Here is a 15,854-nt window from a genome sequence, read left to right on the forward strand (position 1 = left end):
GGAAGACTCTGGAATGCTGTGGACAATTCCAGGAGAGCCTGGAATGTTCTGGGCAGGTCTAGAACCTTCTGCTATGATGTCATAGCCGAAGGGAGTTTGTAATATCCGAGAGGGGTTTGTAGCAGCTGGTGTCTATAAAAGACCCAGCTTCCCCCCCCTGTACTGGCTTCTTTCTCTAGTGAATCTTAGTGCTCTCTTGCAATGGACTCCCTCACCCTGGCTACCCAGAAGGTGGTGACCTTACAACACATCCTAGTCAAGGATGACATCATGGCCCCTCTGGTTATTGGCACTTGGACTGCAAGAATTCCCTGCTATCTGGTTGACAAAATATGATGACCATTAATCCTTGGCCAACTGTTCCTGACAAAGTACCACTACATGCTTGACTTTGAACACAACACCTTTGCTAACATACCTGCCAAATGCCAAGGGCCAATGGGCATCATGACTCTAGACAATACTGACATGTATTGGGATGCTGGCAACTTCATGCATAATACAAGGAATCAGCCACTGCAACTTTTCAAAATCAGCCTGGACTCCATAGACAAGGATGGTGCAGTACCAGCACACCTACAAGCAGAATATGAGGATGTGGTCACCAATGAACTGCTGATGAAGCTACCAGAGCTCAAGGAGGTCACACATTGGATCCAATTGACAGAAGGCACACGGCTGCCATTGTGCCCACCATATTGACTATCAATCACAGCGAATGAAGGACTTCAAAGACAAATCCAGGACTTACACAACAAAAGTTTCATTATCAACTCCATGTCCCCATATTCAGTCCCAATGCTATTCATCAAGAAAGAGGATGGCATGCTCCATCTATGCATGGATTACCACCTATTGAATAAGTTAACAATCAATAACAAATTTCCTCTACCTGTTATCAATAATCTGGTTGCCCAAATTGGTCCTGTAACTATCTTCAGCAAGCTTGACCTCATGAGTGGGTACCACCAGATATGCATGCACCCAGATGATGAAGCTAAGATGGCCTTTAGCATGAAATGTGACACTACCAGTTCAGGGTTTTACATTTCAGATTGACAAATGCACCTGTGATGTTCCAGGCATATATGAATCAGATTTTGCAGCCATTCCTTGACAAGTCCATGGTCATATCTGTGGATGACATCTTGGTACACAGCCAATTGCAAGCAGAACATGAAGTCCATTTACACATGCTGTTAGACACATTGAAGGTCAATCACTTATGTGCCAAGAGATCGAAGTGTTGGTTCTTCAGAGATGAGGTGATGTTCCTCAGATTCTGATTGTCAGTTTGAGGACTTGGGATGGACATGGCAAAGGTTGTGGCCATGTGACAGTTTCCAGAGCCAAGAACAGATGTGGAATGCATGTGCTTTGTTGGTCTTGCCAACTTCTGCAGAAGATTCATTCTGTGGTTCATCAGTTCATGTCCCATCAGTTCATGTCCCATCAAGCTGCCGGGGAGTGGCCCAGCATCATGCATTTGAATCCCTCAAGGAACATTTAATCAATGCACCTGTTTTGCTAATGCCAAACCTAGCCAATTTATTCATGCTAACTGCTGATGCAAGTAGTACTGGTCTAGGCACTATCTTTGAACAGCAGGACACCCAAGGTCAATGCCTTGGAATCATTGGATACTTTTTCCAAGTCACTGCAGGGCATGCAATTTAACTATACTGTTCAAGAAAAGGAATTTTTGGGTATTATTGAATCTCTCAAGTTCTTTCATTACCTCTTACTTGGTCATGCATTTGTCTTGCACACAGATCATTTTAGTCTGACCTACCTCATGACTCAGTCCAAAGCACCACAAGGGCAGATTGCCAGATGGTTAGACTATCTTGCTGAATATGACTTCACTATTGAACATCTGAAAGGAACATCTAATGCCGCTGCTGATGCCCTTAGTTTCTCTGAATTATCTGTGCTTACTGCACATGTGGTGTTGACTGTGGATCATTGTGACAGCTTGCAATGTGGATACACCAAGGATCCCTATTTTCGAGATGTGTATGCTGAATTGCAACAAGATCCACCTGTTGGTGTCAGTCATCATTACTACATCTGCCACCACCAACTCATGGAGCATCTCCTATATTTTAGTGTGCCCATTGGCCTGGATGATTTCTGCTCATGTCTCTGTGTTCTCAATATCCCATGGTGACAACAACTAATATCTGAAGCTCATGATCTCTCAATGTCTGGACATTTTGGGCCCTATCACACATATATGTCACTTGCTTCTCACTATTATTGGCCATGCATGTTCAAGGATATTAAACAATTCATTACAACCTGCAATACATGTCAGAGGACCAAGCATGCTGAAATATGCTACTGATGGTAGACTATGGGGTGGCCAAATAGCAGGGGAAATGGATGGATATTGGAGGATATACAGAGGATTATGTGGGGGACATGGCAGAGGTTGCGGAAGACTCTGGGGTGTTCTGGAAGGTTCTAAGATAGCCGAGGAGGCTCCGGGTGTATGTGGGACCTTTGGATATAATAACATAGCTGAAGATAGTCGACAATAGCCGAGAGGGGTTTGTGGTAGCTGGTGTCTATCAAAGACCCAGGTCCCCCCCCTCTGCTCTGTCCTGACTTCTCTTTAGTGAATCTCAGTGCTCTTTTTGTAATGGACTGCCTCACCCTGGCTACCCAGAAGGTGGTGATCTTACTACACAAATGTGTCTGAAGGTCTTACTGTTGCTTGATGAAGTAGATACCTAGTGCCTTCCAAAACATCCTGTGTCATGTTCTGCCCGCAAGACATTGGCCATATCTTCCACATCTGCCAACCTGGGCAGAAATCCTCGCGCCTCCAGGTGGAAATGTCATGCAAAAGAGCAGTCTCTTCTTACTCCTTTAATTTCAGAGTTGCTGCAGGTGTCTTGTCAAGCATGCCAAACATTCATTCTGCTGGTGAGTTGTTGTTCTTGAGATGTTGTAAATTGGTCCTGCAGTTCTAGTGCTTAATTTCGGGTCTGTTTTGATAGATTGAAGAGCTAACACTAGCCTTGATCCATTTGAAAACAATTCTATAATAATTGGAGATGAAATTATGTAAGGAAAAATAGGTAGTGGCTGAATAAGAAGTGGGCTGCTCACTTGTCTGGCCAGCTCACTTATCAACTACATTACAAGTTCTAGGTATCTCATCTCAGATTTGTAAATGTTTGACCTTGCAGGACATGGCTTGCTGACAAGAAGGGATAGTGGTGCACAACTGTCAAACAACCTGTGAACAGGGTCAGGTTCATGAATTGCCATAAGCTGCCTAATGCTACATTGGCATGCTAATGTCTACCCTGTGCAGAGCTTATCACTGTGCCAAGATTTGAAAAAAAAGGTTGGCTGCACATATTCTCACTATATACTTCAACCATTGCTGGTGATGTAAGTCATGACAAGTGCTGGAAAGCTTGCAATCTGTGTGCTGTGACTTGTGACTGTGCTCCCCCTGAGTCCCCTGATTTAACTCATCGGACCGAGGCGTGCGGCTCGGCCGAGGTGCGGCTCGGCCAAACTCCGCCTCGGAAGCACTTACGCTTCTTCCTTCACGACAACACCGCAAGCGCCTTCACCAAACAAGCAATGGCAGCTACAGACACCATCGCCCTCGTGGGCCTAGGATCCATTGGTATCTCTTTTGCTGCAGTGCACCTACTCCACAGCGCGGCCCAGGTACGCGTCTTCGACCCGCGGCCGGATCTCGAACACCACCTCCATGCGATTCTGCCGGCGTACCTCGGCGCGGACGCCGGCTCCGTGTCGGCTCTCCAATCCGCTGGTCGCCTTATTGTTTGCACGACACTTGCAGAGGCTTGCGCAAGCGCGACGGTCGTGCAGGAGCAAGGCCCTGAGAATCTGACGTTCAAGACACAAACTTGGGCAGCCATCGAGGCGGCCGCGCCGGCCGACGCTGCGCTGTGGACGTCCACCTCCGGCATTCCCGCGCATGTGCAGGCTGCACTTATGCACGACCCATCGCGTCTTGTTGTTGTGCATCCATTCAACCCACCGCATGTACTGCCGTTACTGGAGATATGCGGCGGCACTTCTGCGTCAGCCGAGGCGGTCTCCCATGCGCAGCGCTTCTTCCCGGAGCGCCTGCCGGGCGCGGGCTTCAGGCCCGTTATTGTGCGTGCCGAGGTTCCCGGGTTCGTGGGGAACAGGCTTGCGTTTGTGCTGTTCCGCGAAGCATGCGCGCTGGTGGCAGCCGGTGTGGTCGACGACGTAGCCGCATTGGATGCGGTGGTCGAGGCGTCGCTTGGACCGCGGTGGGCGGTGCAGGGCCCGTTCCGCGCGTACAACATGGGCGGCGGTTCGGGCGGGCTACAGGCATTTGTAGACAACCTCGCGGGCACGATCGACGCAGTGTGGCAGGACGCGGACATGCGCGCCGGGGACATGCGCATGCGCGAGGAGGGCGGCGAGTTCGCGCCGTGGGTCGCCGGCGTCATCGCGCAGGCGCAGAGTGCGTACGGCACGCCAACCGTGGAGGATCTTGCGGTACGCGACCGCGCGCTGAGACGAGTGCTACATGCGCGCATGCCAGAGATGGATGAGATGGCGAGGTCGTGATTCTCGCGGTTCTACTGTACAGGTAGCTTGAATGCATATCATAACGGCAGCTTCGATACGGCGCTGTTCTCGAACCGCGCCCGCTGCTGCTCCGCCAACACACCTTGCGAGTCCGCGAGCACGCTCACGACACGCGCGCAGCACGTACTCACGAACTCCGCCTGCGCGCGCTCGTCGCTGGGAGCAGCACGCGTCGCCGCTCGGGCTATGTAGGCTTCATATGCCACGGCCACACGTGTGAGCGAGCCCGCAACAGGCTCGCTGGCGGCGTCGGGGTCCGTACACAGCGCGAGTATGCTGTGCGCGAACGTAGAGAAGGCGGTCGTCACAGCCAGCGCCTGTGTGCGGGCTGCCGCTGGCGTGGGGCCGGGTTCGGTGCGTAAAAAAGCCACGACAGCCGCCGCAGCAGAGGTGGAGCCCGCAGGCCGCACGGGAATCAGCTTGCGCAGGCTCTCAGCGTTGGCATCCATGACAGCCTGGAAACGCGGCCACAGCAACATATTGATGCGGTCGAGGTAGCCGTCGAGAACGGGTACGCACCGGCGCTGCAGCGTGCGGCCAAGCGCATGCACGACGCGGACAGCGACAAGCACGCCGAGTGCATCGTTGCCCGCAGTGTCAAGTAGCTGCGTGGCTTGTGTGTCACCAAGTGCGAGAGCGGGCGAGTATATCTCGTGGAAGAGCTGTGCGTGTGCGTCCGCGCCGGCGTGGGCAAAGAAGTTAGCGATGAAGAGGTACTCTGCGCACGCGTTGTCGACGAGGACGACGTTGAGACTGCGCATAACCATTTCCAGTGGGAGAGCGCCGGTGGACGCGGTACTGTTTTCCGCGGCAGCAGCAGCGGCAGCGGAGGCCTGACGTTCCGCGGCGGCTTGGAGCAGCACCGGGGTGTCCGGTGCCAGCGCGACCGCAGCACGTGCTCCGAGCTCGATGGCGGCGTGCTGTGCGTCCTGTTCCGCCGCGGCCGCCAGCAGCGCACGACGGTCAGCATACCGCACCGGCACGAGCGCGAGGGAGCGCGCGTAGCGCGCAAAATGCGCAGAGTAGTACCATCGCATGCTCAGTACATATGCCTTCGTGAGATCTCGCGCGAGTGGTCCGTTGGCGTGCGCTAGGAATGCGTACAGCGCGCGAAAGCGGAGCAGCACCGCCTGAACCGCTTGTGCATTGGCGTTTGGCGTCCGCAGGGCGCGGATGTGGCGCGCGATGAGGTCGCGGATCCGCTCGACTGCTTTGTCGGCGAGCAGCGTGAGAACAGGGGCCACGTCCGCGACGAGCCTGACGTGGTCAGCAGTGGCGTCGAGGGCAAGGGCGGCGCGGAACTGGGCAACGCGATGGAGGCGGGAGGCGAGTAGCTGGACGGCGCGTATGTAGCGGGCGTCGATTTCACCGACAACGAGGAGCTGAACGAGCGCAGGCGGGACGACAACATCGTGGACGAGGGCTGCGAGACGCTGCTCCGCTGCAGCGCGGTGCGCGAGGCGGCGCTGGAGAGCAAGGGACCGTGTCTGCAGCGCCTCCATCTCCTGCGAGAGTAGCCCGAGATCGGCGACGAAGCGGGAGAGGTCGGTCTGGACAGTTGCGAGGACACCGTCAGAGGAGGCGACTGCGAGGTGCAACTCGCGGAGCTTTGCGGCGGAGGCAGAGTACGCGGCAGATGGCGGCAACGGCTTTGACGTCGGGGCTCCCGGCAGAGCGGGCGCGGGGAGGTCGTCAACGGGCCCGAGGAGGCGGGCCAGGATGGCGTCTGGGGGCGGTGTAGGTGGAGAGGCGGGGGAGATTCCGGACAAAGATGCGGACACTGGTGCCACCTGTTGGCGCGTGGGCGGTGCGCGGGCGTCGCCGGCTGGCGCCCTGCGCGTGGCGCTCCAGATCTGCATGGGGTGTGATGAATAGGGCTTGTACGTTGCTGGGACGCGGCGATATCAACCGCGGGACGGCGGAGCAGCACGTGGCTTCATTCATCTACAAGTAGTACATCTACACGGAAACAACAAACACAACATCTTCATCGAAAAACACTCAAGTTACAGTCGCGTGCGCATGCGCAACTGCGGACTTACGCCTTGGGCGCTTCCTTGTAGCTGATGCATGCCTCCTCGCCCATCGCGGACACAATCGTCACAATAAGGTCCTTGCCATCATCCCACTCGGACTCGAGCTTAGAGCCGAGATCGCCGTCAGGCACCTTGACGTCGTCCTTGGTTGCACCGTCGGGGGTCATAAGGGAGAGGAAGCCATCGTCAATGTTGATCTGAGGCAGGGGTTAGCTTCGACGGGGTACAGCGACGCAGGCAGACGCACCAGCTGGTACTCAGTACGGGTGACGTTGGGCACCTCCATGTTGTGGGTGGACGGGGATAAGTCCTCCAGCTTCTTCTGCGTGAAGATCTGTGTGCGGTCAGTCGCGCTCAAGTTGCGCCTTCATCTGCCTGCACTCACATCGATGGCGACCAAGTGAACCTTGGCATGACCGTGCTTGCCGGTCTTAGAGGTGGACATATCAACGATCTGGCGCTGGTCAGTGTGCCTCTCGTGCTGCGCTTCTCGATGGTATTACCTTGCAGGGACGGCCCTTGATGACTGTTCTTGTCGTTAGCGCATCTCTTCCTTGTCTCTCCCTCTTCTCTCCCTCCCTCCCAACACATACCGACATGACCGTTCTTGCGAAGTGCAGAGCACTGCATAGGGTACGTCAGGGACGCGCCCGCAGAGACGGACTCGAATGTTTGGTGCTGGCAATGTGGTTAGAGGTCTGCACATAGCTCTTAGTCGCACGTCGCCTGCGTGCCGGCGGCCGCGCTATGGCATGCTGCCAGCGCAGTTGCAACTGTCCCTCCAATCATGACTCACAGCTTCCTCAGACATGGTTGCGGGTGTGGATATAGACGTGGTGCGGTGGTGGGTGCAGATGTGCGGGGCAGATGAGATAGATCTTTTTTTTCTGCGCGGTCGAGGCGCATATTTTTCTTCTACGCCACGAAACCCGTTTGCGCAGCCGTCGCGTGCCGCCGCACTTGTGCACGCTTGCCTCTTCTGGCAGCTTGTACACATATCGCTCATTCTCTTTCCGTGCCACCTGCCATTACGCGTCTACTTGTACACTACTCCTCCTCGTCCGCTACGTGTGCTCGTCGCCACGCATCTAACTCGTCCACCACAAAACTCTCATGCTCCTCCAGCGCTCCCTGCACGTGCAGCTTGAACGCTACCACCCGCTCCAAGTACCCCCCCACCTGCACGCGCATCTGCTCCCGCACTCGCTCTGCCGCATGCTGCATGTGATCCTGTTCAATCACCGCCCGCTCCGCCCGCTGCTCCAGCTGCACCCGCCCGTCCTGCACGCCTAGCCGCATCACCTGGATCTTGCGTTCCAGCTTCTCGATCTCTGCATGCGATGTTGACGCGTCCGATGCCATCGTCTCGAAGCCCTCATCGTACGTCAGCTTAGCCGCGCTGATCTGTGCCGTCAGCGTCTCTGCCTCGTCCTGCTTGTCCGCCAGCACTTCTGCTACCCGGTCCAGCAGGCTTTGCAGTCGTATCGCCTCGTCCTGCGTTCTGTGCACCTGCGCCGCGCCCTCCATCCGTAGCTTCTGCAGCAGCGGACGCACCTCATGCCGTACGTCTACCCCACCCGCCACCGCACTCGGCCGCCGTCCTGCGTGCTCCTCGCTCAATGGCGCGTCCAGCGTGATCTCGTACGATTTGCCGTTGCTCTTTGCCGGCATGATCCCTATGCGGTATCCCAGGCTGTTGTACTTATGCAACGCGCCTTCCAAAGTCTCCAGCGCCGCTAGCGCCGCCGCCTCCTTCTCCTGAAGTCGCCGCGCCACCTCGCTCGCACGCGTCTCGCTGGCTTGCAGTGTCTTGCACAACTGCTCGCGCTCACGCACAATCCCGTCGATATCCGCTGGTGTAAATCCCTGGCCCGCGATCTTCGTCTCCACCGCTGCTCGCTCCTTCTCCAGCTCGGCAAATTCGACCTCCATGGTCGCAAGCTCCGCACTGATCTCCCCGAGCATACTTGCCCATTTGGCCTTCCGCTTCTCCATGTTCTCAATGTACTCTTCAAACTTGCCTAAATCGCTTTCCAGCGCCTCGCTCTTCTTGTGCACGGCCTCGAGCGACGGCATGTTCTCTTCGAGTTCTCGTATCTCCTGCTCCTGTCTCGCGCGCTCGTCTGTGTACTCGGCTGTCGTTGCTTCAATCGCCGCGATCCGCTGCTCGAATGCCTCTCGCATCTCAATCTCGTACTCGCTGTAGTCGTCCACGTTCTGCAAAAACGCACAGTATGCTTTGGTGATGTATGCGATCACAATCTGGTTCAGGCCTCCGTCTTCCGACTCTGCAAGGCCCTCATCGTACTCCTTGTTCTCCACGGCATCGAAGGTCTGCACCGTTAGATATGCACATCAATATGATATACGCACACACGCCACTTACCTCCGCCAAATCCACTAGCCAGTGCAACATGGCTAGGTAGGCGCCCCAGTTCTGCCCGCCCACGGCCACCAGCTGACTTTTGCTCAGCGTGTCCATCGCGGGATAACCGATCGCCTTCATCAGCGGAATAACCTCATTCTCGATGCTCTTTGTGAATCTGTAGTCCGGATCCACGCGTCGGTACAGCCATTGAAACATCTTCACAAAGTCCTTCTGCGTCGGCGACTTCAAGCTCCGGGCCGTGATCGCGTGGTTAGCCTCGCCCTCGAAGTTGTTGTTCACGAGGTACTCAAACACCGCAGTTGCAATCTGGTTTTGGTACGTCCGGTCCCGCACTGGTCTGTTGTCGCGGACGTTTGCGCTCGCCGCGCTCGCCGCAACAAACCCTCCTGTGCTGGCATTCCCGGCTCCGCCGCGATTGCCGCCAAGCGCCGACGAGCCGACGGTGCTGTTCTTACGCCCACTCTGTGAGAAATTCAGCGATGGTGCAGTCGTAGACCCGCTCATCTTCCATGCTGTCGCGTTGTTCGTCGTGCGCGCTGATCCTGGAGCAGTCAAGTTCATCGTATTCTGACTCAGCAGTCCTAGCGGAGCGCCTCCTGTCGTCACCGTGTTGCCCTCGCTTGCACTAGGTGCAACAGCAATGCTCTGTCGGTGGAACCGCGGTACCATCGACTGCCGTGCCGCGACTCCACCGCCAGGAAGACCGATCACAGAGTGACGTGGGTTGTTGTGCCCAATGGACGCGCGAGGGAATAGTGCCGTGCCGTGTGCCTGCATGTTGTGAACAGCAGCATTATCATCGCGCACACTGCGCCGGAAGGCCGAGAACAAGTGCGTGTCCTGCGACATTATGGCGGTTGCTGGACAGAAGCGATGCGGGACAGAGGCTGTACGATGTAATGAGCTCGCGACAGACATTTTGTTTACTTGAGCTTGCCAATGTTGCCATGACAACTATCACGTGAAAGCCCACACCAAATCCACGTGACGAGTTCTCCTGAAAACTTTTGAGGGATTTGTATTATTGTACAACACAACTCTACAAAGACCGAGACAACGAGTCGAAAGTATTCCGGAAGAGATTGGAGCCTTCCACAGTCGACAGTGCGAGCGGCGTAGTGTTTACTTTAGTTTCTTCTTCGGCCGAAGCTGATTGGAGTGGCCGCACTTTCGCTTGCGGCAGTTGGTGGCACGCGGCGGCAGGCGGGCATAGCAAACACGACAAATGGATTTGTCGCAGTTATAAGTTGCTGCGAGTGCCTTAAGAGTGGGATCGATGATACCACCACGCAGACGTAAGAGCATGTGCAGGGTCGACTCCTTCTCTATGTTGTACTCGGCGAGAGTGCAACCTGTCTCCGTTAGCGACCTCGAAGTAGGTTGAGCGTAGTTAAAAAGCGCTTACCATCCTCCAGCTGTCTGCCGGCGTAAACGAGACGCATCTGGTCCGCGGGAATACCCTCGGCATCCTCGATCATGAGCTTGACATTCTCGACGACATCAGCGGCCTCAACCTCGCGGGTAATAGCTATAATGTGTCAACACTTCAACACCTTGAATAGCAGTGAGTCCACCAGATTCACTTACTCTTGCCCGTAAGGGTGTTGACGAAACTGCGTTCTAAAGTTAGCCGGAAGTTCGCGCTTCACTCGTCCTTCACTCGGCAGGGAAAACCAAGGATACGCACATTTGCATCGTGGCGACTGCAGTTGTTAGCGAGTGAACGACCGGAACGAAAGCGCGCGTAATGAAGACTTACCAGTTCTCGGTATAGGCGGGAAGCGTGACGCTGTGACAAGCAGGAGCGGAAGTCGCGGACACGCTCCAGATCCGCTGCGGCGTTGCCTGCACTAGAAAAAGCAGTCACATCCTACAGCCGCATGAGGCCTACCTAGCAAAGCCCTAATTACCCCTACCTATTCTCCCAGCTAACCCTAAACGCCCTTCGGCCGCCATAGTAAGCAGGCAGCCTCCACAGATAGACATTTGGCATCTATTGCAGCTAGGACAGCACGACGGTTAGCATGGGCGCGGAGACAGACGATGTGCTCATCCAGCTATTTGATGTTCCAACTTTTTCCCTTGCGCTACTGCCTCCGCAGCCCGATTAGACTATTGGGTACTTTGCGCACTTCGTGGCCGCATTCAACTCCTACGCCGCTGGAGAACGCCCTCCAGATGGGCGGTCACGATTTCCCGCTACTCATGTTGTCTTCTGCCAAAATTATAGTCGTTGTGAGTTGTGGCATGACGCTCGCCTATGCGTTCTTTATCATCTCCACTATTTTACAACTTAAGCGGCAACGAGACTGCCTGAGTCCTGTAGATGGGTCGACCATCCCGAGGGTACCGGCTACTATAATGCAGTTGACTGAGTGACGTACATTCCTGTAAATGCAATGCATGACACTCACTCCTCCACTCGCTTGATCAGCAGCCCCTGCAGAACGCGCGACGCGTCCGGCGCGCGAATGCGGCCCTCCGAAAGCTTCACGCACCGTCCAATAAAGTGTCCCAGCAAGCCCACTTTGCGCTCCTTCAAGTACTTCTTCGCCAGCGCTGGGTCTTCATCCAACACTTGCGCGCACAGGCGTGCAATCTCGTCCACGTCCTCCACATTCTGCAGTCCGTACGCTTTCATCAGCACCTGCGGCGTGCGCAGGTCGGTCGGATTGTCGAGGTAGTGTCGCACGACGTTCAGAATGTTGACCTCTGTGCTGGTTAGTACTGCCGACGCCGAAACCAACAATACACATACTTGTAATCGCGCCGTCTTCGTTGAGGATGATGAGCTCCGCAAGACGCTCCGCGGTCATCACCTTCAAAAAATCGATCTCCTCGCCCTGCTGTAGAATGCCGACCATGCTATGTGCGAGCCTGGCCAAGTCAGTAGAACTCGCAACTTGTCGCCCACAAATTAACTCACCATGGCGTGACCTTCCTCGCCGGCAGAGCGCGCTGCTCACGCAAAATCGCGCAGACCTCGCCGTACCGCTCGACAAAGCCGTACTTGATGAGCGTCTGCGTGTCGACCATGCGCGTCCGATACGGTTCCCGCGACAGGCGCTCCGTGATTTGGTCGGGAGTCTCTGGCATCTCGTCTCGCACACGATGCACGAGTTCCGCATTGATCACGACCGGCGGCAGCTCCGGGTCTGGAATGTAACGGTACTCTGAGGCCAGCTCCTTTGGGCGCTGGACAACGATCTTACCGCAGTTCCACCCGAGCGTGGTCGAGGGCACCGGAGAGCCGCGCTGGAACTCATGCACCTGGCGCATATACTCGGCCTTGATAGCCTCCTTGACGTCGTTTGTGCTGGCCAGGTTCTTGATCTCGCAGCGGTTACCGCCGTGCACGGACACGTTTACGTCGACGCGAATGGCGCCGGACTGGAACTGGCACGTTGACACGCCAATGGCCTTCATGAGCATCTGCAGCTTGTGCACAAACAAACTCGCGTCTTCCGGCTGAGTCATGTCGGGCGCAGTGACGATCTCAATGAGTGGATGATTCGTACGGTTAAAGTCGATGTAGGAGAGGTCTGAGTCGATGGCGTATGTGGACTTGCCGGTGTCCTGCTCGATCTGCAGCTGCGTTATGTTCACGGTGAGTGGCCGATCGCTCACTGTGCGCTCGTCTCCCGGCAGCACAAGCACGCCGTTGTTGGCAAGCGCCTCGTAGTGCTGTGTAATCTGATAGCCCGCGGGCTGGTCGGCGTAGAAGTAGTGCTTGCGGTCAAACGACGACCGCGGCCGGATGTCACAGCTGAGGGCGACGGCGGCGCGCATCGCCAGCAGTACCGCATGCTGGTTGAGCGTCTGCCTCCGTTAGTTACGGAAGTAAATGTGCACAGGACGTTCGTACTGGTTGTGTGCCTGGAAGTGCCGCATCGAAGAGTGAAACGTTAGTGTTGGGCTCCGCCCGGAAGCTTGTGTGAGATGCTATGAGAGTGAGTAAGATCTCCGCGCAAAACGCGAAAAAAACTCACCTGAGAATAGCTTCTTCGACGTCAGCAGCTGCATGTGAATCTCAAGGCCAACTTTGAGTCCGCTGTACCGATTCTCGTTCTTGCTCTTGGTCTTCTTCTCGGACTTCCTCTCGATCGAACCAGCTGCTGGCTCTGCCGCTGCCGTCGCAATTGAGACATACGTGCGCCAAGACCGCGCCAATGGCGTTTGCCACGGTAGTAGAAATCTTGGCAGGCGGGAAGGACAACTGCAGACGAGCGAGGCCATGCGCGGAGAAGAAATGGCGGCGCGCGCGGGACTTGTCATGTGTATGAGTTGCCGAGGTGGGCAAAGTCTTCGATTTTCGGCGCCGCATCCTCGACTCGTCGCGACAAGGCGAATCGGCCATATCCCGCCCACGACACTCCATGACCCGGCTGCCTGGCGGCGGCAGTTTTCCGAGTCGTGTGCGGTCGCATTCCCGCGCGTTCGGCGGCAGTGGTGTTGCCCATAGCTATGTCTGGCTGCTGCACTGTCTCCGCGCCTCCATCAACCGTGTCTTTCGCGCACGCGCCGACGCGGGCCAGCCGCTCGTCGACAGGTACGGCCGCGTGTTCACCGCCGCGGCCTGGCGTACGCCACCACAGTTCAAAGCTGCGCCGTTGCCAGACTGCAGGATCAGGTCTAGGAGCGTGGCTACCCTGAAGCGCGAGGCGCTGCTCGATCAGCTAGTGTGCATTTTCGGGCGCGAGCACCCTCTGCGTCTGCCGCCAGGGCCGACCAACGCCCAGCGGCGCATGCGCATACTCGAGGCTGTCAGTACCCTTGGTACCGATATCGTTCTGCCCGTCGCACCGGCGACCGACAAACGCAAACTGCCGTACTACGTCGTCCGGCGCGGACATACGAAGAACCGCGCGATGACACCGGAGTGGATGACTATCTCGACGATGCGTATGCCGCTGAACGGCCACGACCATTCCGATATCTTCAGCGACGTGCGCGGCAAACGCTCCGGGAGAGTCGTTACTAAGGCGGTGTACCGCTCACTCATGTCCAAAGGTCGCACTATCGACGAGCTGGATAGCTGGATTCGCTGTGCGCGCGCGCCGACAGCACAGAGCGCTCTACGCGTGATGATGCGACGGCAGGGCTGGTGGCCGCCATTCCTATTGTTGTTCACGCTCCTGCGGCGGTTACGCAAGGCGGACCTGCGACGCGTGATGGCGATCGTGTCGCGGCAGTACGCCGACATGGATATGACATCGCAGATGCTGGTCTTTGTCCGGCTACTGCGGCATGTGTTCCGTGAGAACACGCATTACCTCCCGCGGCTGGCGCAGCTCTTCGTCGACAGCGCGCGAGACACCCTGCGCACGAGCTTCGTGTACAACAGGTTGATGTACCTGATGTGCGTGAAGACGACGCTCAACTACAAAAACCTTGCGACGTGCCAGGCGCTTTACGCCGCGCAGCAGGTACTACTCCAGGACATGGCACGCCGAGGGCTGCTGCTAATGCGCGAGGGCTACCTGGCGCTGGCCGCGGTGCTGCGGACGGACTCGCCAGAGTTGGCGCACCGCATCCTAGCGCGCATGCGCCTACACGGCTACCCGCTGCTATCAGCAGGGCGCACGCTGGAGGCGCTGATTACGCACAGTGTGGAGGCTAACATGCGAGCGCGGTACCTCCCGCAGGGCGACAATAGCGAGGCGGTAGCGCGCATCCTCGTTGCGGGCGATGTGTACTCGGCAACCAGAATCTTCGACGATCTCGGCGCCCGAGCGCAGCAGGACGTGCGCATGTGGGATGCTATCATCGCGCAGGTAGTCGCAAGCCATAGCATGGCGCCGGAGGTCGCGTTCGACGTGTGGCGGCGGATCGTGGCCAGCGGCGCACAACCGGACAAATTCATAGTGCAGAAGCTGCTGCGCGTGCTAGCGACGGCGGAGCAGGCGCAGCGCATGGTCGCGCTAGTGCGGGAGCAGAAACTCCACCTCTCGCGGCGCATCGTGCGCGAGTTCGTGCTGTGCTGCCACCGCGACCGCACGCGCGACGATGCGATGCTCGTCGCGCGCGCTTTCGTCGCGGCCGCGCGCCCGAAGGACGACGAGCTCCGCCTTCTGCTGAATCGCATCCACGCGTACCGCCGCTGGAAGCTGCGCGAGTACCACATTGCGCGAGCGCAGGCCGGCGCGCGCGAGCGCAGTGAGGACCAACATCAGCAGACGTGGGACGGAGTCGTGCTCTAAACTGCACATACTTGTATAATATTCTATAGACCTTTACCGTCGCCGCGCATGCACCTTCGCGTCCTGCTCCGCGGCCTTCGCCTCCATCTCTGCCTTGCGCTGCCGCGCCTTCTCCTCGCGCTCCTTGCGGATCACCGCCAGTCGCGCCAGATCCGCGCGCGCCTGGTCGGTCTTGCCCTGCTCGTGTAGTTTCCAGTAGCGTTCTTTGGCGGCGGCGGCCTGCATCGCCTCGCGCTCGCGCCGCGAGAGCGTAGGCATGCCGCTGCTGGCAGCAGGGGCGTCCCGGTTTGGGTTGGCGGTAGCGACAGGCGGTGGCCGCGGGGCGTCATCAGCCTCAGAGTCGGAGTCTCTGCCGCTACCACTGGCTTCAGAGGACGAGGAGGAAACCGAGGCGCGCCGCTGGCGCCAGGGGCCGCTCTCTTTGTCGGCGCCTTCAGGCACGACGACTCCTTCTGGTGCATCGTCTCCAAAAGACTGCTCGCGCAGGCCGCGCGAGAAATGTTTGCCGCCTACGCTGATTAGTAGAAGCGCAAAAGACCGTGAAATACAGACGACATACCTCCGCGTGACGGCTTCTTGGACTTTCCTCGTGGCGGCATGTGTGCAACTGTAGGC

The 15,854-nt window shown here is 57.0% G+C and overlaps 9 protein-coding genes across 9 annotated transcripts; 3 read left to right on the forward strand and 6 right to left on the reverse strand.

Annotated features, from left to right (window-relative positions):
• Positions 1 to 175: 175 nt before the first annotated feature.
• Positions 176 to 933, forward strand: V1518DRAFT_324621 (uncharacterized protein). The gene has a single exon (XM_066901153.1). The coding sequence runs from the start codon at positions 382 to 384 to the stop codon at positions 700 to 702; it is 321 nt and encodes a 106-aa protein (XP_066758313.1). The 5' UTR covers positions 176 to 381; the 3' UTR covers positions 703 to 933.
• Positions 934 to 3,409: 2,476 nt separating this feature from the next.
• V1518DRAFT_419205 (3-hydroxyacyl-CoA dehydrogenase) lies at positions 3,410 to 4,690 on the forward strand. The gene has a single exon (XM_066904709.1). It carries the CDS (start codon positions 3,604 to 3,606, stop codon positions 4,591 to 4,593), a length of 990 nt encoding a protein of 329 aa, XP_066758314.1. The 5' UTR covers positions 3,410 to 3,603; the 3' UTR covers positions 4,594 to 4,690.
• Positions 4,491 to 6,492, reverse strand: V1518DRAFT_419206 (uncharacterized protein). Its single transcript, XM_066904710.1, has one exon. It carries the CDS (start codon positions 6,471 to 6,473, stop codon positions 4,632 to 4,634), a length of 1,842 nt encoding a protein of 613 aa, XP_066758315.1. The 5' UTR covers positions 6,474 to 6,492; the 3' UTR covers positions 4,491 to 4,631.
• Positions 6,485 to 7,516, reverse strand: V1518DRAFT_419209 (translation protein SH3-like domain-containing protein). The gene is made up of 6 exons (XM_066904711.1): positions 7,447 to 7,516; positions 7,244 to 7,328; positions 7,154 to 7,176; positions 7,036 to 7,104; positions 6,898 to 6,984; positions 6,485 to 6,847 (listed from the first exon to the last, which is right to left on the reverse strand). Exons 1-6 carry the CDS (start codon positions 7,459 to 7,461, stop codon positions 6,653 to 6,655), a joined length of 474 nt encoding a protein of 157 aa, XP_066758316.1. The 5' UTR covers positions 7,462 to 7,516; the 3' UTR covers positions 6,485 to 6,652.
• A 181-nt stretch (positions 7,517 to 7,697) lies between these two features.
• V1518DRAFT_375615 (HEC/Ndc80p family-domain-containing protein) lies at positions 7,698 to 9,543 on the reverse strand (the record flags this gene model as incomplete). The annotated part of the gene is made up of 2 exons (XM_066901513.1): positions 7,698 to 8,984; positions 9,037 to 9,543. 2 exons carry the CDS (start codon positions 9,541 to 9,543, stop codon positions 7,698 to 7,700), a joined length of 1,794 nt encoding a protein of 597 aa, XP_066758317.1.
• Positions 9,544 to 9,940: 397 nt separating this feature from the next.
• V1518DRAFT_419216 (ubiquitin-domain-containing protein) lies at positions 9,941 to 10,902 on the reverse strand. Its single transcript, XM_066904712.1, has 6 exons — positions 10,799 to 10,902; positions 10,727 to 10,742; positions 10,627 to 10,652; positions 10,445 to 10,567; positions 10,263 to 10,391; positions 9,941 to 10,188 (listed from the first exon to the last, which is right to left on the reverse strand). Exons 2-6 carry the CDS (start codon positions 10,732 to 10,734, stop codon positions 10,079 to 10,081), a joined length of 396 nt encoding a protein of 131 aa, XP_066758318.1. The 5' UTR covers positions 10,735 to 10,742; positions 10,799 to 10,902; the 3' UTR covers positions 9,941 to 10,078.
• Positions 10,903 to 13,495, reverse strand: V1518DRAFT_419219 (GatB/GatE catalytic domain-containing protein). The gene is made up of 6 exons (XM_066904713.1): positions 13,029 to 13,495; positions 12,905 to 12,981; positions 11,966 to 12,858; positions 11,798 to 11,916; positions 11,454 to 11,751; positions 10,903 to 11,395 (listed from the first exon to the last, which is right to left on the reverse strand). Exons 1-6 carry the CDS (start codon positions 13,312 to 13,314, stop codon positions 11,326 to 11,328), a joined length of 1,743 nt encoding a protein of 580 aa, XP_066758319.1. The 5' UTR covers positions 13,315 to 13,495; the 3' UTR covers positions 10,903 to 11,325.
• Positions 13,311 to 15,303, forward strand: V1518DRAFT_419223 (uncharacterized protein). The gene has a single exon (XM_066904714.1). The coding sequence runs from the start codon at positions 13,416 to 13,418 to the stop codon at positions 15,237 to 15,239; it is 1,824 nt and encodes a 607-aa protein (XP_066758320.1). The 5' UTR covers positions 13,311 to 13,415; the 3' UTR covers positions 15,240 to 15,303.
• Positions 15,273 to 15,838, reverse strand: V1518DRAFT_375445 (casein kinase substrate phosphoprotein PP28-domain-containing protein; the record flags this gene model as incomplete). Its single annotated transcript, XM_066901502.1, has 2 exons — positions 15,273 to 15,748; positions 15,799 to 15,838. The coding sequence occupies 2 exons, from the start codon at positions 15,836 to 15,838 to the stop codon at positions 15,273 to 15,275; spliced, it is 516 nt and encodes a 171-aa protein (XP_066758321.1).
• Between the last annotated feature and the right edge of the window lie 16 nt (positions 15,839 to 15,854).

Source organism: Limtongia smithiae, assembly GCF_038497785.1.
Source record: "Limtongia smithiae strain NRRL Y-17922 unplaced genomic scaffold V1518scaffold_9, whole genome shotgun sequence".
Lineage (NCBI taxonomy): Eukaryota > Fungi > Ascomycota > Lipomycetes > Lipomycetales > Lipomycetaceae > Limtongia > Limtongia smithiae.